Source organism: Melopsittacus undulatus, chromosome 12 (genome assembly GCF_012275295.1).
Source record: "Melopsittacus undulatus isolate bMelUnd1 chromosome 12, bMelUnd1.mat.Z, whole genome shotgun sequence".
Classification (NCBI taxonomy): Eukaryota; Metazoa; Chordata; class Aves; order Psittaciformes; family Psittaculidae; genus Melopsittacus; species Melopsittacus undulatus.
In genome coordinates this window covers 7,184,181-7,210,963 of record NC_047538.1, presented here as the reverse complement: position 1 = coordinate 7,210,963, position 26,783 = coordinate 7,184,181, and the positions used below count along the sequence as shown (strand labels likewise).

Here is a 26,783-nt window from a genome sequence, read left to right as displayed (position 1 = left end):
TTTGGGCTCATGTGCAGGGATCTTGCCTAAGCAGAATTATGGACCCCTCTAACCAAGTAATGAGGATTTCTGTTGCTCCAATGCCTATCTTAAACAGTCATTGAGGAGCTTCTAAGCATGAAGGTTCTGTAAATTCCTTGCAGTAAGACAGGGTGTAATAGGCCAACTGGCCTCCTCAAGGTCATGCAGTGGGATGGTGCCAGAGTAGAGCCTAAACAGATGGAGTTGGCCTTGAATCCCAGCTTATTGCTATAAAAAGTGAAACTTTATGTTTGAAATGAAGAGCAGATTGAGGCCAATTCTCTGCTGGGGAATGCAGTAGTTCTTCCTTCATTCGTGTGCTGACGCTTAGGTCAGTATCTGGTATAGGATCTAAGTACCAAAACATTTCCAGTATCCTGCAGTTCTCCTGCAAGGTGATAAATGATCCTTGCAGTTCTTGAAGGCTGGCATGGAAAACTACTGGCTATGCCTCCAGGAATAAAGGTGGAGTGGAAAAAAACAGGGAAGAGGCAGTTATGTGGGCAAAGTATTTAGTGTGGTGATGATAAAGATGAGATGTGGCAGAAGATAACTGGTGTATATATAAATACATGAATGCCTTCACTGTTAACTGCAGCCAGAATCACTACCACTGTGTGCTTTGATTTTTAAGTCATAAGAGGAACGTGGGGCAGAGCAGCTGATTAATACATGAAGAAGAAGAAGAAGAGAGTGTTTCTCCATGCATTTATCACCTCTGCAGGACAAGGTGACTTCCCTAGCACCCATTGCACACAGTTTCTTGCTGCTTCTTTGTATGAGGAGGGATTTGTTCCATGGTTGGGTGTGTCACTGATATCATAACCGTGGGCAGCGTGTTCCTAGTCATTTCTGACAGGTTTATGTGGCACTTGCTGCACCAAAGTGCATATATGGAAAGGCAGAGCATTGTCAGTGTTGTTTGGGAATAACAACCTAAAAAGGAGAGCACTGGTGCTGCTCTGACCCTGTGGTATGTTGAGGAGTGATTGGCATGAGCCTTACGTAGGGAAGCACCATAGTTCTGCCGTGGAATGCTGCAGCATCATTCCCTGCTCACCAGCTCAGTGGGATGCAGGCAAGATCTGAGCCTTGCAGCCATCACAGGAGGCTCTGGATCATTTGTGTTGAGCAGAGCCCTTCTGTGCTGCACTGCATTGTGGTGTTTATCTGCTCTGCAAGAGGATTTCTCCTCCTCTCTTCCCTGTTTCCAGAATAAACCTTACATCCTTGCCAAGCCTCACCTGCAAATCCAGTGGGTGGCTTTATTTTCCCTCATTTCTTTGGGCTGGAAGGCTGGCTAAAGGCTCTCTTGTCGTGACCTCAGCTATGCGAAGCCTGAAGGTTTAATTCTGCATTAAAGATTCAGACTGAAATGTTAATCAGCCCCAGAAAGGTTATTTTTAGAGCTGCAGCCTTGGCTTCCAGTTGAGTTATTGCAATTAGGATTACTTATGGCTTTACTAATTCAAACAGCTCTGGGGGAAAGTGCTGCTTCACAAGGAGCCTGAAGAGGCTGTGGAACCTCCATCCCTGGAGCTACTCAAAACTTGACTGGACATGGCCCTAAGTAGCCTAAACCTGCTGTGAGCAGGAGGTTCATTAGATGATCCCTGGATTTCTCTTCCAACCTACGTGATTCTGGGAATCAAACCTAAGATCTGAATAATCCCTTACCTGCCTCTGTGCTGATGGGAGTCATTGAAGATCATGTATAGAACAAATGGCTGAATTACTTTGCCTTCTCTCTATAGGGTTCTCCAAGCAAGCAGTGAATGAAGCTTTTCTTCCCTTTTCCCCATCAGTAAAGGACAATAAGAAAGTTCAAACAAGTTTTGGGTATGATCACAGTGGCAAGAAGGCATTAATGTATGTTAGGATGAGCACTTTGTGGCATGGTACACATGAACCTGGAGTGAATCAGTAGGGGCCACACTGCCATCTCAACCCTGCATTTCCCAGGCATGGGGCATGAGGTTTGGGCTTGCAGCTGGTGAATCAAGCCGAGAATTCCCTTGTTAACCTCATTCTTCTGAGCAGAAACCAGAAATCATCTGGTGAATTCTGGAGATTTGAGTCTCACAGGCACGTATGATGCAATCTGAGTGCAAGTGTCTGCAACACTATCAACCCCATGTTTAATATCCAATTGCCTACATGCTTATGAATCAGAGTCATTAGAGGCTTGTGGGGTTCACTTGGTGTTCTGAATGGGGAGTCAGCATATTGTCTGAGGCAGCAAACTGCTTGGGAGCGGGATCAGAGTGAGGGTAAGGCTCAATCCATGGCTGAAATCCTCTTTGAAGGAAGACAAGAAGTAAGGATAGTGGGAGGATGGCCAGGAATGTAAACCTGTCAGAGAAGCAGGTGAGGTGTGAGACAAGGAGCAGGACTGGGTCTGGTAAATGCAGAAACACCTATTTGTGCAGAGCAGGCTGGAAGCAAAGCCAGAGGATCCAGACACAATTCCAGGAAGCAAGAGGAAGGAGGGGCTGTTACCAGCAGGGATTGTTTCATTTGGTAATTAGCTCTTACATCTCCTCTAAGTCAAATAAAGCAGAGGATGTCAGCTGCTGAGAGCCGGTCCCTCCTCCCCTCCCCCGTGCATCCACACCCTTGCTTGCACATACTCTCCCTAAGAGCACAATGTGGTGATGAGGGATTTGATGGTGAGGGTTTGCTGGTGATGTAGAGCAGGTCCCTGGGGGTATTCAAGACTGTGGGGTCTTCTTCATGGGCTGTCACTGATGAACTCTGTGGCCTTGGGTGGGTTGCTCCCCTGTGTTGTTCTTTTACCTGGTAGATGTATTTAAGGGATGAAATAAAGGGTCTAGGATCACATCCGTCAGGATTTTATGGTGAAGAAAAGTCTCCAGGTAAATTGTTGGTGTGCTGGCAGGGTCTCCCCTCCCTCCCCTTTGCAGAAGGGAGTTATGTACAGCCTGAACACATCATGGCAATAGGGGCAGACCTGCTGCTGGGAGGTATCATGACCCAGATGAGCCTGGAAATGACTGGTTTGTTCTGTTACTGTTGGTGTTCACCGAGTGGCAGCTTTGAAATGGCTTGGGGGATAGGTGTTTATTTGCTCTTTTCTCTTTCTCAGGGTGGTTCATAACCCAGGTTAAGTGGAAGATTGTGTGTGCTGGGATGGAGACCGCATGTGTTCCAGCCCTGCCAACAATTACAGAGGCACAGTGCTGCCAGGAGGCAGGATGTGACCTAGGAAACAAATATTCCCTCTTCTGAAGGGAAGCTTTGATTCTATGATGTGTTTCTTGGTATCAGATGGTCTTTGTTCTTATTATCAAACAGTAAGTCCATTAACTTGTATTGGAGAGCGCTGGTGTCCCATTCCCACAGTGGACCACATCCAATACCAACACTTCATCTCCCTAGGAGGTCTCTGGCAAATGAAACACATCACCTCTTCTTCCTTGCCATGCTAGAGTGATTCCAGGTTGTGAATCCATTATTTAAGGCCTTATCCACCCTGGTCTTAGGCTGCTGTATTAGGTCCTAATGAACCATGTGTGTTCCAAGAGCAGTGACATGGGTCCCTCTCTGCCCTTGCTTCTGGGTTCTGGTAGAGCGAAGCACACCTTGAATAGAAATTGTCCTCAAACTGCAGTATGTGGCTGCAACCATTCATACTCCTTTCTGTTTCTGCCTGCGAATTGAAAGGAGCTGCCTCTTTACTACCAATAATGATTTGTAAAACAGTGATATTTGAAATTAGTGGCTGCTGCTTTGTTCTTGGCACTGTTGATTGCTACCCAAAGCAAGCTGGGAATTACAGTCAGTCATTCTCTTGCCTCATAGCTCAAGGCTATATTTAGTAGTTCAAGTTACAACAGATCTGGAAGTTGTTCCCTTCAGCAGAAGGCTAATGCTGTGATAGAGCACATTGCTTTGGAAGCAGTGACTTCAGCGCACTTGTCTTCCACTGTGAAGACAACTGAACCAGTCTGAGCAGTACTGCAGGGCTATCCGGACTGCTGCTGTATGTGTTGGTGTCAGAAGGACACCCCCCCCCCCCCCCCCCCCCCCCCCAGGCCTTTTCTCTGCAGAAGACCTCAAAATCGACATGTTTTTAACGCTGGAGTTTTGCCTCGTGCTTAGAGCTTGGTGCAGAACCGTATCTGATTCCTGGGATGTGGTAGGTGATGTTTCCTTGGGTGGACAGGGAAGATGCTGTCATTGAAAACATACAGCTGACAAGGTAGTGTTATTGCAGCGTTTTTCTTTGCTGGTTCTGCAGTTGGATCTGTGCTGAGTGTTCTCTCCAGGGCTCCCTGAAACACAAAAGGGAATGTCTGAATCCAAGTCGATGCATTGGAGCTGGAGATCCAAGCAAATGTGGAAATCTCGGTCTGCATACAGCGTTTGCAGCTCCAGAATTACAGGTCTGAGAGCTTCATTGGGTTGTCAAAGGTTTTGAAAGCTTGATTTCAATGGAGTTTACTTTAATTGCTTCTTCAGAGTCTAGGTATAAATGACTAGAACCAGTAATGGCATCATACGATGTGTTTCCTGGTGCCAAAAGGTGAAGGCAGGACAGATGCATCAGGAGTTAAATGAATGTTCCAAACTGTTTTTCTTTCCAGTAATGGGAAAGGGGTGAAGGCTGTGCTGCTAGCCATTAACAATGCAAATCCATGTGGAGACAGAAGAGAATGTTATATCCTTCTTTTAGTGCAGATGCAGATATTACTGGTGCTGGGAGTTACTCCTTCTTTACCAAAAGCAGGATGGAAACTCGTCTGTTTGCTCTCCTCTCTTCTCCTTCCTAACCAGTTTTTTCCCCCCCATAACATGCCACTGTTTAGTCAGTTGCTTTGTGGCTATTGTGGGTTTTTTACACAGCAACAAGAAACACAACAACATAAATAAAGGAAAATGTGGTTGTGGAACCACAGTTTCACTGAGTTTGACTCGTTCAGGTTGGCTGTCTCCTTAAAGCTTCGAGATGGTCAAAACCAAATTTTCCCTGTTCTGTGCAGGGACCTGAGGCCAGAGTCTGTTTCTGCTACAGATCTCCTGTCTGACTTGGTGTAAGCACCACTGCATCCCCTCTCTGCCCATTTTAGACAGTCCCCATCTGAAGAGTTTTCCTCTGTGCTTCCTTGTTCAAAAGGTTCCCGATTCTGGTTGGAGCCCATAGGTAACAGAAAGCATGTCACATCAATGTGTAGTAGTGAAGCGTTACATTGAAGAGCAAGCCTGGTGGTTTTGCAGTTGAGTGACTATTAGTTAGCTATGTAGAGTACCCGTTCTTTAAAGATAGAAGACTTGCTAATAGCAAAACTATATCAAAACCTAATGTTTTTTCCTGGCCATTTAAGAAACCACTGTCTCTTCTGAGCTGATGCCATTGCTAACTCTTGATTTTCTTCCTATATCTTTTTCCAGGGTGGTAAAGGAGGAGATCTCAGATGACAACGCAAAGCTCCCTTGCTTCAACGGAAGAGTGGTGTCCTGGGTATGTTGGTTCCTGTGTCTATGTGTATATGTGGTTTGGTACAGTGGGCACAGTGGCAGGGTAGCCAGTTACATACATCCTGATTGTTAAAGTGTCTTGAGTCTCAGTGGAAGCAAAGGCTTACATTTTACATGAGGATTACATATGCCTTCACTGTAAAATCAAATACAGTATTGATTGCATGCTGCGGCTCACAGTAGAGTGCATGTGTGCATGCTACTATTATGTAAGGATAGTGCAATGTATCTTTTAAACACCAGTTTGACTGGGAGAGTGTTCTTAAGTAATGATGCCATGTGGTTCATCACATACAGCCCCTGCTGGGTTCTAAGCGGCTGAAAACGTTGCTCATGTGAGGGCAAGGGCTGGCAGATGAATTGAGCTCAGCTTTATCATTTAATATGATCAGCTGCTTTCTGCTCTATTGACTGCTTTTAGTTTTAGGGTACTCAGACTCTGGCAGCTGGGTAGTCCCAACAGGTTGTGAGTATTAGGCAAGTAGAGCCAGAGCTTTGTAATGTATGGACTTAACCTTAGTCCTCCTGCACACCCAAAGGTGTACAGAGTATTAAGCACTTACTGGATTTTCTGTGAAATTGAGGTCTTAAAAACTTGGGATAAAGTTTTCCCTTTGGTTTGTACTCCTTTGAAAGTTCACCTGTTCTGTCACTGGGAAATGCATTCAGGTGGAAAAGGTACTTTCTTTGGCCTTTGTGCTCCAACCTTTTGACTCGATAGCAATAGCTGACTAATAACCAGGGTGACTTCCAGAGCTGTATATGTCCATCAGCAGTGGGTGTTAGGTATCTAAATGCCTTGGTTTGAAAAGCAATGAGTGTTTCAAAGTGCAGTTATGCTGATAGAGACCTGTGCTGCTGGGCAGTGCTCAAGGGGAAGAAATGAACACAACAGGGATCTGCCTACTTGCTTTCCCAACGAGGGGATGATCCCTGTGTGTTGTGCTCCATGGAGGAGTAAATTGGTTGTTAAAAGAGGTGTTCATTCTCTAGGATAAAATATCTTCATTAGAGAATGAAGTAATGCTTAAGTACAGAGACAAACAGCCATGGCCTTTGAGACCTGATGGTTCCTTGAATGCTGTGGGAGACAGCACAAGGTTCTTTGCTAATGAGGTTGTTGGCTTATGTCAGTTCTTGTGCAGGAACTGGACATGTGATGGGGTTCACTTCAAGCCATGGCAGAGCATAAGTGCTAATGGCCACTGCTGTGGTGTGAGGGCTTCATTCTCTGAGGAGCTGGAGATGGCTGAAGGGCTCAATGCTGCTGAATATGCTGCTTTTAGGCTCTGCATCTTGGTGATGGGGGGTCTGTATTCAGCCCAAGGATAAGTGGGCTATAGCATGGCTTTCTGATGGGATGGGAATAGATGGTACAAAAAGGGATCTCCTGTGTCATTAACGAGCTGAAGAGAGCATCCTGAAAGCTTCAGATAATAAAGGCTATAAAGATGTCACTTATGTTGCCATAGCGTGAGAGCAGCGTCTGTTTTGAAAGCAAAGGGGTAGAAATGAGCAGTAGCTCTTATCAGAGGAGCAAATTAATCCTGAGAACACTTTTCCTCCTTCTCAGTATGTAACAATTGCACTGTGTTTGCTCCTCAGTGTCATTCCTTCCCATTCCCATGCTTTTGAACTGATACGAATTCAAAACCCAGGCTGATATTCAGATTGCTTTCTGCATCCCTGAGCTGAGTCTCTTCTTAGCAATGCACCCAGGAGCATGGTGGTGTTTGTTTTTAGCTGTGTGGTCTAGTTAAAGACTCATCTTCTGCACTGGTGGTTCAGTGCTCTGATGATTCCTTCTGAACTCATGCACACTATTGGGGCTCTTCAGTGCAGCAAAATCTGACTCCGGGTGTTCCAACAAGCCTCAGTGTTCTTGGAGTTTAAGCAAAGCCAAATCCCTGACCCCAGACTGTTCCACGTGAATAAGGGTATGGATTATTTCATTCCCATTTACATCCCAGTTCTTTAACCTTTTCCTTCTTCCCTCTCCCAGCTAAAAACCTGAGGTCATTTGATCTCAAGTTGAGAACTGAATTCTGTTCTCAGCTCCTTAAATAATAGGAAGCATGAAAATACATCCTTTTTTTATGAAGGAGAATATAGAATCATAGAATCATGGAATGATTTGACTTGGAAAGGACCAGGAGATCATCCAGTTCCAACCCCCTGCCGGGGCAGGGATACCTTCCACCTTCTTGCCCTTGTGCCATGTACCTGTGCAATTTGATTTGGAAACCCAGTCTGCATCTTTCCCTCTCAGAACACTGAAGTGGGTCACCCTTTACCTGACAGCCACAGGCTTCTTAAAGTCTTTTGGCTTCTGACTTTCAGGCTATGGGAGGTTGGTCCTGGTCCATGGTTGGAGCAAACCCCAAATAACTATACAGGCAACGTGCAGGATAAAAGGGGGGGAAGGCTGATCTACCTGGCGTAGATAATTCCTTGTGATTAAAATAAACATCACATTCCCAATAGGCTCTCGCAGCCCTTCCAGCAATATGAAATACTGTTGTCTTTTGACAGAATTCCTAATGGAATAAAGAGCCTCATCAGTAAGTCTTTTAGTGCAATTGGGCCTTGGGGAGCAGGCCTCCTGTGGATAATGGGCTGTGACTCTGAAGCTTTGACTTGGGATTTGAGATGGCTGTGACTTTATAGGGAATAATGACTTTCAACTTGGAGATGAATGTGGCTGTTGTGAAGTTGCTTTCAAAGATACAAATGGCTTTTGGAGCTATTTCTTTAGTGGCTGTATGAGAGGTACCAAGAGCTGCTGCTGCTCTCAGTAACAGCATTTACATACTGTAGTTTTCCTGCTGATAGACTAAGAGGTATTGAGCCAGGTGAGACTGTGGGAGCAGAATGTACCAGTGTTTGCTCTTTCCCCTTCCCAGACTGGTGCTTGTTGGCTGGTGCCTTCAGCCATCCAGGTTGAACAGACTGGTTCCTGGAGCTGGCTGAGTGCCTGTGAGTTGTTGAGATGTCTGTGAGCCCTGTAAAAGGCAGTTCTTGGTGTCATTCATAGCATCCCAGACTGGTTTGGGTTGGAAGGGACCGTAAAGCTCCTTCAGTTCCATGGGCAGGGACCCCTTCCACTGGAGCAGCTGCTCCACAAGCCCCTGTGTCCAACCTGGCCTTGAGCACTGCCAGGGATGGGGCAGCCACAGCTTCTCTGGGCACCCTGTGCCAGCACCTCAGCACCCTCAATGTAAAGAGCTTCTGCCTAAGAGCTCAGCTCAGTCTCTCCTTTGAGCTATGGATGTGAGGACTTGCTGGAGATCAGGTGCAGTAATGGGAAGAAATCAGGGCTCTTCTGACACTGGGAGGGTTCTCTGGCTTGGTGCCACTGTTAGGCTCTGACTGAGGAGCTTCAGTCTGGCCTACATTTGAGATCCATCCTCTTCCCAATTGCCTTTCCATCCCTTGGGTTTGCTTACAATAAGCAGAATGGGCTGGTATGAAGTTTGCTGCTGTTCCTGTGCTAGGGTTTGACATCAGAAGTCCAATCCCTGAAGTGAGCAGTGGTGACACAATGAACTGAACACTTTCTGCAAGTGAATTCCAGGATAACTGTTCCTTAGCAGATCCCTGGCAGTGCTGGCCAGCATTCCCAGAATACAGAAGGCAACAGGCACTTTTGCACCATGAACAGGCTGCACATTCTGCTACCGCAGCACAAAACTGCTGTTTGTGCTGTTGTGAATTGGAAGTGGCTGTGTGGGAATCAGTGGGTACATCAGAAAAACACAGGATTCCTCTCTAACATGCCAGGGCTGATATGCTTTCTTCACTTCCTTGGCAGGATTTAGTAGGGAATGTGATGGTAGGACCTCAGCTGAGAAACCAAACAGCATTCGGGATGATGGAATGGACTGAATCAACACTTGCAATTAGTTCCACACTTCTTTATTAAGTCCTTCCATGTGTGCCACACAGAAGACGTCCACATTTCACACTGAAGTGCAGTGGGGTGGAAGCCAGCAGCTGGTTTCGGGCCCCAGGCACGCTCCTGAACAGCACGCACAGCACCAACACAGTGCAAGGAATGGATTACAGCACTGCTGCCACTCAAAACCGCAGGGAAGCTGGGGGGTGAAACACAATTATCAGGCTGGCTCCTGGCCAGGGAGCTGGGGTTAACACTGCTTTTCTCACGGAAACACAGGGAGAAGGCTGGAATGTGGCAGCCCTATAGTGCGTTATCGGCTCCATTCAAAGTGATGTAATACTGGGGCTGTTTCCTCCCACCATAGCACGTCAAGGAACAGGGCACGGGGTATCTCAAAGCTGATGGGATACATGATGTAAATCATTACATATCCTCCTTGTTGTCGGAGGAAATGGGGAGCTCCTGCTAGCACAGCAAAGCAGGGAGCAGGGATTGTGTATAGCCACACATGCAGCCATGGCAGTGACATGTGTATTGTGTAAATGTGCATCCCCCCCCGAATTGCTCCTCTCCTGTCAAACCTTCATCAAATCGGAGGTGTTTTGTGAGGTGCTGGAAAGAGGCAGAGCTGCTAACTCATTATGAAGCTCCAGCTGAGTCTGGAATTCCACTGTGAGCTGTTACATTGCCTTTCTGATCCTTCTGATGCTGGGGAAGAACCAGCCTGGCATCCTGCTAACAGTCCTGCCGCATGTGCCGTCTTCTGCTGCACGGGTTCTATTCTAGCACAACAAATGGTTTTCTGATGCTCTTTCGGGGGGTTTCTGTTCACTTGGTGAACACTACAGGTTCTGCACTGCCCACTGTGTTATCAGGGCTGTTGTGCTTATGGTTTACACTTGAAACCTGAAAGACCTTTGTCTGGGATTAACAAGCTACTTGGAGATACTGCCAGAATCTTATCTTTTGTTTGAATATGTCTCACGTTCACCGTAGCTGGGAGTGAACTGATCCAAGTTTAAAGTGGTGCATTTCCTGAGTGCACCTGATGGATTAGTATGGATACTTCCTGCAGCCCTCTTCCCTTTATAATGGTAATGGCATAGTCTGAGGCTGTTTGTGACTCTAATCCCACTGAAGATCAATAAGAAGTGGGTACCCAGTGCTTTATCCTTCAGGGAATCACGGCCCAGGGGCAGTATTCACAAAGGAGTTGCTTTGTTGCACTGGATTTTGCTTTTCAGCAGCACTCCCGAGATGATCTGCAGCCTGTATCAGTATGGTGGATTTGCCTTCATAATAGGTCCTGCATTGCTGAGGCTTCCTCCAGGAGCAGGGAAGCACTAAAGAACAAATATCCACATGTTTTCTAACCATCTCCTGTCAACTTCCCCCCCTGGAAGAAAGAAAGAAGCTTTAATTACCAAGTTACTAGGAAGGCTCATGTTCTTTTCCCCTTTGGTGTTTCCTCTGTCACTCTTGCTTTGGTGATAAGAGTTTGAATAATGCAGCTGGCTCCATGTGGTGCTGCGGAACTGGTTTGTCTTCAGGCAGTTCCTTTTTGACAGTCTCTGTGTGTGTATTTGCCTTCTCACATTTGTGGTGTAATACACTCTTAGGAGTAAGATATCCTCAAGGAAAGGATCTCCTCCTACCCTGTCCCCTCTCCTTCTCCATCCCCTTCTTTACCAGCTACCATCTGTGTGATGCTTGTGTTAGAATTAGTCCTTGATAAATTAACCAGTTATGGTTGGAGTCTCTTATATAGGGCTGGCTCTTCCACAGCTAAAAACAGAGGGAAGCTGACACGTAGCTGCCTCTTAGTGAAAGGTAATAATCTGTATAATTATTTGAGCATTTATTTAATTAAAGTCCTTATAATAATATTATTTAAAGAGATTTAGATGGCTAATTGGGATGGGTAACAGCGTATGCACCTTTCTCACCTCTGGGTCACTCGTTGACATCTGTTGGCAATGGCCAGAAACCTCTTTATCCACTGTTCATTCTTTTCTCTCTATTGACAGCTGGTCCTGGCTGAAAGCTCCCACTCTGACACAGGCTCCCAGTGCACCGAGAGCCACACAGACCTTCCTCCTCCCATTGAGAGAACCGGCGGCATTGGAGACTCCCGGCCTCCCTCTTTCCAGTAAGAGCAAGTTGTCATCTCTATTTCATTTTAAAGCCAAAACTGCAATTCCTGCCTGTTTCTTTCCCCCCTTTCTCCCTGCTGCTGCAAAGCAGCTATTTGTTAGTGTTGTATACTTGTTAGAACTGAGGAATTAAAGAGGGGATGGGAAAAACCCCAACCTGTCATTGTTACAATGAAATATATCGATCTCATTTGAAACCCACTGTGGAAGAATTAAGTAGAGAGGGAGCCCAAAATGCTTTTTGTGGCATACAGATGATAACTTCTAATTACTGTGTTATGTATAATGATGTGGTATGCAGAGCCAGCACGACACTGATCTCAAAACAAAGCATTTACATAAGGAATAATGCCTCCTCCATGTGCAGATTGACCTGCGGATAGCCAGGCTGGGAGTCATCTAATGTAATGGTAGCCTTGTCATTTCCTGATCTGTGTGCAAAACCAAGGTGTATCCTTGGAATACCTTCCTTTTCAGGGAGACCCTCTGAATTTTCACACAGAGGATCAATTTAAAGCAGGGCCTGGTTCTAGCTGTGATCTTGGTAGATGTTTGGAGAAGGAAACGTGGTCTTGATATGCCTGGTGGCAATGCCTGTCCATTGCTTTCTGGGCTGTCTGTTGCCCGGAGGAGCCCTTAGTGCTGTGAATGAGTCTTTTACAGATGAATGCCTTCTACAGGGGACAAGCAAGCTTGGGAAATACTAACCCTGCCAAACACTTTGTCTTGCAAAGGCTTTACTGCCCTCCTGTGTTCAGCAACTGCTTTCTGCTGCCTGGGAGAGGCCTGGGAGTGCTGTCACGTGGCTGCAAATATAAGTAGTTCTTTGTCTCCCTGACCTACACCTACATGAACAGCTGTAAAATCAAGCTTCAGTCAAAACTATCATTGCATTGTCAGGTAGGCACCAGCCTGGGTTTGTGGAGCCACTCGCGGCTATCGACTGATGGGCTCAGGCTGATGGAGTTGAAGCTGTGCTCTACTCATGCACCTGCTCTTCTCCCTGGCATTCCAAAGACCTTGTCTGTATCCTCATGGCATCAGTCAGAGCTGCAAGTGATGAGCTCTTCCTAGAACACTGCAAATGCAGGACTCCTCAAGGGGTGAAGTAACTTACAGAGGTTGAGTCAGGAGGTTATCTTACTGGCTTGTGTTCTCATTCCTAGATAAACTACCTTCCTTCCTTCTCTCTCCTCCCCACCCCTTTTTTCTTCCTTGTTTTGAACTGCAATAGGGAATCTGCCTTGTGGGGAGATGTGCTTTAAAACTTGTTCTCCCTCAGTGCATAATAGGACATGCCAAGACATATGGACATGCCATGGACATGCAGGACATGCCAGGCATAACTAACACTTGTGAAGACTCCCACTTGAATGGCTTCACGTTTTGCTGTGGTTTTTTGCTGTTGTGTTGTATTTTTTCAATCCAGAAGGCAGCCTAATGATCCCCCAGGTTTGGTTCCATAGCACAGAGGCAGAGGATCTCTCTCAGTTACTCTGCATGAAGCCCTTTATGCTGTTTTGCTGTTAGAGTTCCACACCTGCTCAAGGTTTAAAGATTCCAAGTGATACAGAACCCACTCTCATTCGAAATGAGTTGCTTCTTTTGGGTAAGCTAAAGAAGTTGAGCTCCTCAAGTCTTTTCATTGGGCAACCCTATAAGTATAGCAGCTGTCACTTCAGTAGTGCTGTATACTCACATGTTACCTCCCCTTCTGGCAGTGTGATTTACCATCTTGGTTCCTAAACCCCTGAGATGGTTTTAAATGCTGTTCAAGCGACCAGAGGTCTGTCATCTCCTGTCCTTCTCCTTCAGTGATGATAGGGGCTTATTTATAGGAGAAGCTCCAGCTGAGCTGGGTGCTGTCTGATTGTACAAGCAGAAATGGTGCTGGACAACAAGGAATATAAGGAACAGATGAAGCAGACAGGTCAGCACCATCCAAGGGAATGAGATCTTTATCTGAGGTTAAGCAGTAATCTCAGCTACTGCCTGACAGCATTGATGTTTTCTTTCATCATTGATTAAATCCAGAGAAAATTGACTTTCCCCCCCCCCTCAGTGAGGGTTCCAAAGCTCATCCTGTGTTTCATGCTCCACTCCTTTGGTTTAGTGCTGGCTAAATCCACGTTAATCCGAATGGGTGAGGCTGTCCCTGGTTTAGTGGTGGATGTGCATGAGAGAGTTGAATGACCCCCCAGCTCTTTCCTACACAGCTCTTGGGTATGTGCACTGAAATTGAACTGAGTTTGATTGGCTCAGCAAGGGGAGAGGAAACAAGGAGGCTGTGAGGTTCCTTGGCACCCTTTGTTTTAGGGTATAAAGCACCTTTGGTAGGCCTGGTTTAGCCTAGGAAGCAGTAGACGATATCAGCTGTAGTCACCAGATGGTGCTGCTGAGATGCCTGAGAGCCTGGCAGGGTGACCTGAAGAAGAAGCTGTCCCTGTCTTTCCCCTTTCAGTTGTGCAGGACTGAAACAAGAAATGACAACACTTAAATACTTGTATTTTTATAGCTTAATTGAGGCTTAAATATGCAGTCAGATACTCCTGAATAACAGCCTGGATTTCTGAAGTGCTGTGGTGGGCATGTCAGTGCATCTCATCAGTGCAAAGGCAGAGTGTGGGTGTGTGAAGGCTTTTCAGCACCTCTGCAACATAACACTGTGCACATGTGCTTACGCATCCCCCAGTTCTGGGATGAGTTTCCACAGAAGCCCATGGGACCAGCTGGTAGTTTAATTCCCTGTGTAAAACATGCATGGCAGTGTACTCCAGCCTCCTGGAGCTCTAGGACAAATACATTAATAACTCTGATGCTTTGGTGTAAGTATGATGTACCACTCTATGTGCAGAAGTAGGACATGCCAAGCATAACTAAAGGTGATTTGGGACTCCCTTTTAAATGGGCAGAGTATGACCAGTAGTACTTTGTCAAGCAGCTCTCCTTTATAAAGGAGATCTTTCACAGCAGAGCAATGCCCGTGTCAGATCATGCATTGTTACATATTCAGGAGCTTTAAATCAATTTCCACTCCATTCCAGTCCATTAAAATGAGCTGTGGCCTTTGCCAGCACTGCAAGAGGCTTGTCTTATTTCCTCCAAGGTAGCTTACTCAATGTCAGAACAGCAGAGATACCTAACATAGATTGAGCCTGAGGGGAAGACTAAATAGCTGGGCTAGTTAACACCGTGCTGGTGTATCTGTGTGGCTTTCACATGAGGAAAAGACTTGGGGTTGATCTGTGCCTTTCACAGACGTGCACTTCATTGTTCTGAGCTTGGCTGGGACTTGTAGGACTTCAGCCTTGAAGGTCAGTGCTCTGTATTGAAAGTGGCCATGGTGAGCTACAGCTGCTGCCCTTTGGCTGCGTATCCAGCTTGGGTTATTGTCAGGAAAGCAAAGCTGTTTGAGGTGAGCAAGCACTTAAGGAAGTGAGCTGAAACACTGCCATTGGTATGGGTTATTATAGAAAAGGCAGTTCAATTCACAGGCTGGAGACTAAGCCCCAGACAGAGCATGCTGTTTCTTGGCATTACTAGAGGAGCACATCCACATATGTATTTCTTGGCTCTGTGATGTTCAAATTGAGCATAGGAGGGTTTGATTGATGCACAGGAACCTGAGGTGTTTTGGAGGCTGAGATGAGTGTGAGGGTCAATAAGGTGGTTCTTCAAAACACCAGTGTTATCAGCTTGTTCCTGTGTTAGGCAGGTAATCTGCAAGTTTATACTATTAAAATAGCTTTAATAGCCTGAATTTGGGACTGTGTTGAAATCCCGTTTGCTTTGCAGGTGTATTAGCAGCTGAAGCCGTCTTGTAGTCAGTTGTCACCTCAGCACATGCTAAAACAATCCCTTCTCTTAGCCCATAAGTAGGCTTTTCCCTATGGAAGTTTCATGCAACAGTCTTGTGACAGCTTTTCCAATGTCATGCTGGCACTGCCTGTGTCTCAGAGCATTGATACTGAACTGTCTGTGGTTTTGGGGTGAGCAGAGCAGGGCTGCAGCTACTCTGTGTCATGGGTTTGTGGCTTCAACCTGCTCACGACTGCAGCAGTTTGTAGCAGAAAGAAAAGAAGAGATGACTCCAGTGTTTCTTCCTCTTTGTTCCCTAACAGCCCCAATGCTGCCAGCAGCCGGGATGGCCTGGACAATGAAACAGGAACAGAATCAGTTATCAGCCACCGACGAGAGAGGCATCGGCGGAGAAACAGAGAAGGGCACGAGGATGGTGAGTCCTGTCCCATTTTCTCTCTTTTTCATGTTGAAAGAACAATTTTGCTGGTGATCTTTCAGACCAACAACTGCTTCTGCATGAGTGCTGCAGAGCTGTGTCTGCATTCTGGCTGTTATCAGTTGAATGGCATAGTTTGATAATTGCTTTGAAACTCTTTGAGGCTCAGTGTTTTCTAAGAGGTCTGAACGACCTCCAGTAAAATGGCAGAGAGATTCCTTTTGCCAATAGGCATTCTGTAGCATTAGAAGATGGTTAGCTTGGAGAGGATAACAACACCCAGTGCTGAGTGCAGTATTCTCATGGCTGGGCTGCCTCCATTGCTTAAGTTTGCTCATGTAAAGGTAGAAGAGATTTATCTCTAGGATGTGTTGGAAGTTTGCAGTGTGGGCAGTTTGAGTCTTGATATTTTTAACATTGCGAGATCTGAGCCAAAATCCTCTACAGTAATTCCAGTTGATTCTTGTCGTGGTTTAAGCTAAACCCAGGACAATTCTAGGCTTGAATCAGCAGGAGTGTTTTATGCTGGTGGAACTAACAGCGCATTGCCTCTGAGGATCTTCTTTTTACACATAAATAGACCCAAAGCACACAGGTAAATACAGAACTCCATCTCTTGCCTCTAGTCTGTACATCAAAGTAAGCTTGGTCTTTTCATTTGTTGCCAGACAGGAATTTCTAGGCTTAATGAAGAATTAATAGGTGCCACCCATTGAGTTTAAAATGGTCCAGAATATGGAATGCTTGCGCCCAGGAGATGCCATCACAGGCTTTATTCTCCACCCACCAAAGTATTTGCCTCCAGTTAGAAAACCAGAAGTCATATATATACCATGGGTTAGAAGCAGGGGTCTGTCCATTTAACCCTTTCCAACCTGTAACTGGCTCAAAATGAAGTAAAGTTGCTCAGTGGGTGAAGCAGAGCTGCCTTTGTGTGATCCTGACTTCAGATTCCTTTGGGAAGTCATAGAAAGAGACAGAATCTTCTAATGGTGTTGTGTTAAACGCTGGTTACAGGAAGAATGTGAAAAGGTGGTTTGTTTTTAACACTAAACCAGTGCCAGTGCAGGTTTACCATGGACAGAAGAGGTGGTTGTTGAACCGCTGGTCTAAGACCTTAGTCTGGATTGCCCATATGGAATTATTGGAGCACAGGAATTTCTGCCTTTTGGAAACCACAAGGCCAGTTCTAGAAAAGCAGGACTCAGACTAGTTCATACTTTTCCCTTTACATAGAACTTCTCTTTCTTCTCTCAGCCTAAGCTGTGCTCAGGCAAGAACATGTCTCTCAGTAACACAAACATTACCTGTTCTCCAAGCAATTTAGGCCTCCTACCCGAAACAGGCTGTGTGTATGAGCAGAAGTGAGTTTTGTTAACCTGCATAAAGCAAGGACAACTGCTGGATCATTTTGCTCTCATGAAATGTATTATTTCATGCCCGTAGTGTTTCTGTGGTCATAATAATACTTTATTTAAAGTCCCAAACCACCAATGTCTTATTTTCAGTTGAAAGTATGTCTCCAAAGTGCACAGCTCAGCACTATGTCCTGAACTGCCACTGAAAAGGATTAGAAGTGAAATACCCTCATCCTAGAGAAGGATTTTAAGGCCTCTTCAATAGGCACCCATTAGCAGAGCTATTCATTTCTTGAGCCTTCATGTCTTCTTTGTCTGGAGCACAGCTGGGTGTAACATGGGGGCAGAGTTATAGGGGCAAGGGTGGAAGAAGGGCAGCAAGGTTGGGAGACCCAGTTCACAGGTGTTTCAGGGCAGAAGCTCTGTACTCCCTTGTCATCATGAAACAGTGGTAAACCTTCCTTCAGTTAGTGTTTGAGCTTATCCTCCAGAGACTTGCTTAAATAACACCAAAACTACAGCTCCCACAGCACACAGAGGGGCAGGATGAGGGATCTTCGTTGGAGCACTGCTTTACTCATCCATTTGTTCCATAGGAATTACTGTGCAGAGTAACCAAGGCATATGTGCAGTGCAGTCAAGTGTACAATAGCATATACCATGTAGTGGTTGCAACTGAGCTCATCCCGTTTTGATTTTGTTTTGATTCACTTTTGATTTGATTGAGTCATTCAGTTTTGATCTGAAGAGTGTAGGTGACAGTAAACTAACCAGACTGTGCCATGGCTGGTGATTAACACTGTGCTACCATGGGAGGATTGTTCACAAATGCTAGCCTGTGTGCTTTGCTTCATTGTTACAGGATTACTCATCACAGGAATACTCTTTCTGCTGAATTGCTAATGGGCAATTAGAGACATACACACAAAAGCCATTGTGAATATTGATGGCAAACTGCAGGCAGAAGATGTGGGACACACCTGGTAATCTGACAGGGTTTTCACACCTCTTGCCATTAAAAATGCAAAAGGATTTTGCAGCAGAGAGGCTGTGATTTACTAGAGCAGGGATTCACTGTGATAACAACAGAGGCAAGGGAATTTGCAAGCTCTTCCACCCGTTTCCCGTAAGTTATGCTGCCATGTGCAGAGGCAGTGAATAGCTGTGGATGCTTTTGTGCTTGTATCTGCTGTGGCTTCAGATATATACCCATAAAGAGAATGTGATGGATTCAGGCACATAATAAACCTCCATTCATCCATGTGTAGTTGGAGGTATGTGACATTGCAGGTGCAAGCACTAAGAAAATCATAAGGGAGACTGATCTGGAAAACTTCAAGTACATTTAGCATTTTCTTGGTGAGCTGTCTGCCAGAGATAGGGAGAAAAATGAGTAGGGATAATTCCTTTGAAACTACACCCCCCTGGATCTTACTATACTTGAGAGAGAGGAGGAACTTTGTATCTTATGTTAATCTGTCCCATGCCAGTGTCCAGAAGTCTCTATTTGGTAGCATTATACAGCTGGTGGCATCAAGGACCAGAAGTCATTTGGCCTAACATGAGTTGTCCTTGTCAATGGAGAATGGGAAGAAGGCTAGCCAGAGGAGCAGGTATCAATCCATCTGGAATTTCCTTCCTTTCCTACTGCAGATGTCCAAATACACAGCATCAGTAGAGCCTGCTCCCAGCCTCATCAGCCATGGAATGCTCTTGGGTATGTTATTAGCTCTTTCATCACTTAAGCACCTGCTTAACTTTAAGGAAGTGTGCTCAAATCTGAGTGATTTGGGTTAACCTCAATTACGTAGCTGAAGTATGTGCTCAAATTGAACTCAATGCCTAGTAGGTGCTAGGGGAAGCTGCTTCCTGGACTTTGCTCCAGGACCTGATTTACAGCTGCATGAAATCTGAGGAAAGCTTTACACTTAGGTCCTTCCTCTGCCAGACCTTTGGTTATTTGGGCACCAGTGTGCTACCTGTACAAGAACACTTGGTCTGCAGGGTCTCCAGCTTCTCCTTTTACTGTGTTCCTTTTCAGTAGGTTTTAAGAGACCATTCTCTGCTAATGGGAAACAGAATGGTGCATGATACTCCTTCTGCAAAGCACACCCTAATTCCCATCTGCAGATGCTCACTAAAGCTGACGGAACAATGAAGGCTCAACAAGCAGAGATGGGATTTTTCTGCAGGGAATTGCCTAAATTTAAATCCCCTGTATTATTCTCCTACTTAAAGCAAGAGGTTTCACCCCAGGAGTGCAACTGGAGAGGGATTTTGCTCTGACACCGCTGTTATATTCTCATTGAGGTTAATAAAGTGAACTAGCTGAGAAAGATGAGCCCCGTGAGGGCAGCATGGACAAAGTTACCTTCTCTATGTGTGTGTGTGTATATATATATATATATACGTATATATATATATATGTATATATATATATATTAAGGTAGAATGATTTATACTGTGGAAGCTGCATATGCAGAGAAATGACTGGGGGGGTTTCTTGGGTTGGTTTCTCTTTGGAGAGTCTTTGTATCCAGAGATGCTTTTGTATGAATTGGGGGATTTGTCTTTTCCTGATCAACTTTCACAGCAATCATGAGCAAATCTCTCCCTGGCATTAGCTTCCTATGAAACCAGTCTGAAAGAGTTGAGCTGTCAGAATGATGGAGCTGCACCACAAAAGTCCTCATTGCTTTGGAAGGTTGGCAAAGTCCTATGGAGTGAGCGTGGAGTGAGGATCTTGATTGGAAAGGTGGGAGGTCTGCCTGGCACATGCTCCTGGGAGCCTTGCTGTGGGGAACAAAGCTCCCACGTCAGTATCCCGAGGAGCAATGGGAAAGGGGCTGTGGAGGCTCTAATTAGGGATGTAATTAAGGGACAGCTTTTCTTTGGCACTGGAGGATGTTTTATAGCGACCGGTTGGATTCTGACAAGTCTACAGATGTCAAGTGTTAGCAGCAGTGTTTCAACACTGAGTTTGCTGTGGGGTGAACTGAACTGTTGTGCAGGCAGCTGAAAAATGCTGGATAATGACCCGTGTTTTGAGAAGCTTTTAATGCAGACACACTTGTAGATCCCTAAATGTTTGGGAAGAGGAGCTGCTGCCAGCTTCCAGTCCTTGCTGTGGTGTATGCATGCCAAGGACTGAACAAAAAGGGCTGGCAGTGCAAAACGATTGCAATGGGAGCTTTAGTGGTGGTGGCTGAAAATACAGTTCTCTGCAGTTGTTGCTCTTTATAGACTGTCATGTATGAAGAAGTATGAGGTGGTTGGTGAGAGCCTGAAGGTTGGAAGTGACCAGATGGCTGTGCATGGATGGAATGCTGGCAGTGTGCAGCTGTGTGCCTGTGAGAGCAGGAGCTTTGTTACTGGTTGTCATCTGAAAGTGAAAGAGGGAGATTTAGATTAGATAGTGGGAACCCTGTGGCAGTGGGTTAGAACTTTAGGTCCCTTCAGCCCAAACCATTCTGTGATGCTTCTATGATCTCTCTGTCCTATGGCAGCATCTAGAAGCCTCTCCAGTAGCACTGCAGTGTGCTCAGAGAGGCTGTTTAAGGGCTCCTCAGAACTTCAAACACAAGTCAGGATATAGGGGTACAGCACATGGATGGGTAAGAGCATAAAGCAGGAGTGGACAGTGTCGTACTCGTCATCCTTCCCTGTTTGTGTAGTGGGGACTCTGGCCCCTGCCCACAACAGTGAGTGCACAGATGGGGTTGCCAGTAACGTGTTTCCTGTTAATAACCAGGAAAGCCTTTCTGCTGGTGGGGATTGGAAGCTCTGTTGTTGTCTCTGTTAACTGGGAGCTTGGCTGTGACTCCTTCCCTCGATGCTCTCACCTTTGTTCTCGGCAGTGTCACGGAACCCTCTTTACAGCTTCCCTGAGCAGATGCTGCTCCGCTCTCTTCCCCTCTCAAGGCTTATTTGATTTAGCACTTTGATGTGCTTTGTCCCTCAGGCAGGGCCTACTCTGCTGTTGATAAAAGCCAAGGAGGACATGTTTTACCCTCCTAGGCTATGCTTTATTCTAATCTCTGTGACACATTGAAAGGCTTTTGTCAGACACCCTCCGTGAACTCTGTCATCCTCTAATGAAGAACCAGGAGCAGGGGTCGGCAGGCAGGAAGTCCCTGGTTGTTAGTGTGGCAGCATTGAATCAGAGCAGAGAATGATTCTTGTTTAGACCAAGGCCTTGCATACCTGGGAGTGTTACAGTCATGGTTTGTAGGAGTAGTCACTCCATTGTAATGGGTCCTAACCCCCCAAACAATGTTGGCTAACTGAAGAGGAAAAAAAGCTTAGAAAAGGGGATTTTAATTGGGTAGAGAGAAGACAAAACTTTATGGATTTAAATGTACACCTTAATTACACAGGAAATCTTCCCTGTGACTTCAAGGTTACCTGGTGCTGTTTGAGAGGTAGAAAACGTTGCTCAAATTGAAGTGTGTTTGCATCTGAGAAGATTTAGTTCCATCAGGAAACATGAAGTTGAACCCAGTTGTTTCTGTTTAAAGTTGAGCAGAGAAGATGTAGCTGTAAGAAAGGAAGGGGAAAATGTAAACAGGAGGTGTTATCAGTATAGAGAGCTCTTCTCATCCAGTGTGGAAGCCAGCTGTGTTTTAGTTGGAATGTCTGAAAATACGGATGTTGATCTCAACTATCAGTGCCTCTTCACATCTGCAAAGTGAAACTAAAAGCCTTCACATCTGTTCACCCATTCCGGTTCCAGCTGAATCCAGCTGTGCACTGGCTTTTGGAGCCTTTTGCAGTGCTCAAAAAAATCACTTCCATTCTTGGTTTATATTGACTGATAGAAGAAAAGCCATAAATTGAAGGTTTTGATTCATGTATGTAGGCCAACACATTGCTGATCAGAAGCCTTTAAATATATATTTATGTAAAATAAATGTATGTAATTATAATGACATAATTATGGTAATACATTTAATGAAGTTTTTGTAGAAAAGTTAAGTGTTAAAGAGGAAAAGGGAGGGATTTAGATCTGGGGTTTCCCTTTGTTGGGGTCTTCCCTTTGCATCTCTGTAGCAGGACCGAGTTTGGTTGCTTGGATGTACAATCAGACAAGAGCGTAGAAGCCGACGCTGTGTTTCAGAAGGCGCAGGTGTAAGGTCCTGTTCCATTTCCCTCTGTAAATCCATCAGCAGTGATCCGGGTGTTGCTTTGGCTCTTTGGAACGGGCTGAAAGGTGCCAGGGAGTTTCTGCTGACGTGGTATTTGGACCCAGCAGCAGCGTTCAGGTACAGGCAGGGAGATCACGGGTCAGGCTGCACCACGGCAGACAGGCGGACAGGCCATAGTCACTGCTGCCGTGCTCCAGCTTGCCCCTGCCTTTCGCTTTTGTTCTATCTAATAGCTGTGAAGAATCCAAGGACTGTGTGAAATACCATATAAACTTGTGTCTTGTCTTCTCAGCAGTGTATGACGCCCACTGCTGTGAGCTGGTTTCCCTGGCAGTGCTTTACATACGAGAAGTCGCTTTCCTTCCCCATGAGATGTGCCGGGACAAAGTTTTACTCACTTGAGGATCAAAAGGGTTTCTGTGAGGCTGAAGCTGACTGCAGTGCAGGGAGGGACAGGGTGAAGATCGTTTGACATGAGGGCAGTGAACTCTGCCATGAGCAAAGGTACATGCTCAACATGCTGCTCCCTGTGAAGCATTAAACTTCATAGAGACTTGCTATAAACCACATTTATACCAAAGCAATCCATAATAACCAAGACAGCCTCTGAGTCCAGTGACCAAACTGACCTGGGTGAAGTTATTATTGGCTTTTTGAAGAGCTCAGGTCAAATCTTGACCAAACGTGGTAAATCTGTATTAAATTTAGCATTTGAGGTGCTAAGTTAGCATCTGTGGTAACACCACATGAGAATGCTGAGACCATTGCAATATTAAACCTGGCTGCTGTTAATGACGCTAAAAGCAAGCACTCATTTACACAAAGTATCATCATCTTAATCCCTTGGGCTTGTGAGGAGCAACTCAAGGAACACTAATGGAAAACTCCCAGTGAAATAGGGAGTTGGAAAAGGTTTATGGCACCATTGTAATACCGCTTGGAAGGATTACCTTTGTACATGTCCTGTCTTAACAAATTAATGCCACGTTGCATTTGGTTTGTGCTTGTCCCAAAGACCATGGGGTTTTTATTCTTGGGTGAGAAATTCCTTCAATTCTGTCTCCAAAAAGAGGAATTTAATGACTGTAAACCCAGGTATTCGGATCTGAGATCTATTTCTATAATACATTAAGAGATAATTTAAAAGGAACCCCAAATCAGTATAATCTCTACTAGTCTGACTCCATTCTAAAAGGTTATTATACACATTTCAAAGGTCTCTTTATGTGTGGTTTATTGAGCTAAAGAGAGCTATGTCATATTGCAGGATCCCATTAAAATGTGGCCGTAAAATACTTGGCTTTTGACACCTGATCCATGGAAGAGGGTGCCTTGTACCCAGCGGGTATGGTTCCGAAGTGTGTTGTGGAAATGGCACAGTCAATGCAGTGATTTTTGTTCTGTTTCCCTAGTCCTTCAAGATGCTCGCAAGATGCTCTGCTTCTTGGGCACAGGCTTCCATGGGACTACATCCTGGAGGAAAAGCATGCTAAAATACATGTTTTTTGTAGGCTTTGAGTGTTCAGGAATGTGATTTTCCAGTGTCCCAGCAGGAGCCCTGCACTCTCTATTTCTGTCACACTGGGTGTGAAAAATACTTGTGGGAAGCTCCGTGTACATCTGGATGTGTGTGTTGGACTTGGACATAGCAATAGTCCCAGTGCAGGCTGAGAACCTCCTGAAGTGGGCAGGAGAATGGTCACTGCCATGTTGTTGAAGTGTTTTGGTAGGAGCCAGCCCCAGCAGGAGAGGCAGCAGGAGCTCCACTCACACCAGTGTTCCCCTCACTCCTGGATGAGGCCATTGGAAGCAGTCAGATGCTGTCCAGAAGCACAGCCCCTTGTGTATTGCTCTAGGTATTAACACTCATTTCAACTGAAGTTTCTAAGCAGTCAGTGCCTCATTTTGTGCAGGGAAACTCAGGTACTTGGTATAAAAATGAGGAAATGCACACTGGATGTAAAGGGTATGTGAAAGTTTGGGTCATTATTACTGGGTTTGGGGAGTTTATGTCCATCCTGATGTATTGTAGTGTTGGTAAGATCCTCAGCTGGATGCTCCTCTTCTGCCTTATTGGATCCATTACTCTTGAGTGTTCCTTGGGATTTATAGGCTGCAGTGCCAACTCTGTCCTTGATTTCTTGGGCACAAGCTCTATTACCATATGGAAATGGGACCTTCCATCTCTGTTGTTCTCAGCGCTGTTGTTCTGTAGGCCCTTGAGTGAATTTTACAGCACAGTTTGCAATGTTCCAGCCACGTGAGCACTCAGAGATAATAGTGAATTCCATGGGGGACAGCCTGGATGAGCAGCTGGGGTTGAACATTCAGGGATATCAGCCTATCTTTGGAGCCTATTATGTCTTATTTCCTGACCAGGTGCCTTATCAAGCTGAGCCTTTCTTGGTTCAGGGAAAGGCAACACTGAGCACTTAGAGATTATGGCTCTTCTAATGAGAAGTCATGATGGAGAGGAGGCAGGCAGAGGAGTTTGCAGAGGGAAGTACATATAATACCTCCAGAAAATGATGAATCACTGCTGCTCTCAAGTCAATAGTGTTCTTTCTGAGGGGGTTGTCTGTATTATGTTTGTGTGTCTGACAACGTTTGCCTGGATAGTAAGAAGTTGTTCTGAAGCATCTTGTGTGTCTGGAATGGTCAAGACAATGTGACTTTGGTGGAGCTGTACTGCCCAGACAAGGTGGTGTAGGTATGGCACAGGGACATAAAGCACAGGTTGAGGGATAAGTGGTTTTGTGGGTGAGGTATTAATAGAATTCACCAAGGAGTGTTATTTAATGTTTTCTCTGCTGCTAGGCCTGTCTATACCAAACTTCAACTGGGTTATCTGCTGCTTTTCCAAGGTCTTCATATGATATCAACCTCCCATGGCCATTCCAACTGATGTGCTGATACCATTCATACTTGTTCATGCCTGCTACTTCTTCCATGATCTGTTTATGGTTTGTCCATGAGCTGAGCCATAGGCAAAGGAAAAAGGAAGGCAGACAAGCACACAGCCAGCCAGGGCAGTAGGCTTTCCAGCTGCTGAATGAAATCAGGGTCTGCAAAGAGCTTGGTTTCAGCATAAGGATCATGCTGCAGAGTTGTCTGGAGCTGGCAGTGTGAGTGTTGCGTTACTTACAGGGCCACCTCTTCCTTGCTCTTCCTCTTCCCCTGGTAAAACTCCATTGGTTTTGTTTTCCAGTCCCTCGGATCAATGGCCATCCGAAACTGGACCGGCACCGTGAGCACCCTCCTGGCTATGACAGCTCTTCGACCATGATGAGCAGTGAGCTGGAATCCAGCAGCTTCATTGACTCTGATGATGATGACAACACAAGCAGGTAGGGCATTGGCACAGTGTCTGAGCTGGTAAACACGGTTTGCATTTGCTTCCCAGCCATTCCACTGTATTTTCTGAAACACACTGATGGACATTTCCCTTTTTATGCCTGCTACATGTGATCTGAGCACTGATAATTTCACCAGTAGCATCATGTCATGTGCAGTCACTGCTCTGAGAAACCAGCTAAGTTATTGGGGTCACTCTCTAAGCTGCCAATAAGAGGAAAACTGTTCCTGTTCTTTCCTTTTAATAGCAAGAATGATCACATTTTAAGATCAAAGCAATGTGCAACTGTCTGCCTATTTATAAAGTAAGGGTGTGAATATTGTAACAAAACACCTTCAGCAGAGATTCCTAATAAGTACACCCTTTGCTAAAGCTGAATGCTAAAGGAGTTCCTATGTAATTGCATAGTCTGAGGCCTATGAGCAGTACAGGAACTCATCCAAGTTAATGCCATTGCAAAGGCAGGCTGGGATGCCACGTATTTATGACTTCTTCATTACTGCTTTCTTTTTATGCAGACAGAATGTGAATTATTCCTTGCTTTTTGCAATAGAAAAAGCTCTCAATGTCAAGACATCCTTGTTAATATCTAAAGATACTTTTTGTCATTCCATAAAAGGTTAATAAGATCAAAATACCTTTGTGAAGATGTAAACTCAATCAAAATGAATATTCTTCCCTTTCCTGGCAGCAGTGACAGCATTCTGTGAACACTGTCTCTATGTTGTTCATCAAAATGAGCTGTGAAAACCCATTACAGATTCCTGTTGTCAGAGAACAAGAAGATTACAGATCTCTGGTGGTTCAGAGAGATCTGTAGCTAAAGCAAATAAGGTGCAAGGGGATGTTCTTAAATTGTAGATAGAATTGAAACAGTGAGGAACAACTGGTCCTGGAGATAGTTTAAGTATTGGGAGATACTTAAACACTTGCTGTGCTTACTAACAGATTATTTAGGCTATTGCTATTGATCTCAGTGGATCTGTTTGGTCTTGCAGACAGTCATAGCTTAAAAACCTGCTGAAGAACAGCAGTCCCTTCAAATTCTGTTTAAAGTCTGGGTATTTCCAAAGGGTTGAGAGTGCAACTAAATGAATATAGAAGGTTTGGTCCTGAGT

The 26,783-nt window shown here is 45.2% G+C and overlaps 1 protein-coding gene across 2 annotated transcripts in view; it reads left to right on the top strand.

Moving 5' to 3' along the window:
* DVL1 (dishevelled segment polarity protein 1) overlaps positions 1-26,783 on the top strand; it is a 63,930-nt gene that overhangs the window by 20,978 nt on the left and 16,169 nt on the right. For both annotated transcript variants that reach the window (XM_034068183.1, XM_034068182.1), the window contains exons 2-5: positions 5,434-5,503; positions 11,446-11,567; positions 15,693-15,805; positions 25,519-25,657. In XM_034068183.1, coding sequence (XP_033924074.1) covers positions 5,434-5,503; positions 11,446-11,567; positions 15,693-15,805; positions 25,519-25,657 — 444 coding nt within the window. The remainder of the gene's footprint in view (positions 1-5,433; positions 5,504-11,445; positions 11,568-15,692; positions 15,806-25,518; positions 25,658-26,783) is intronic.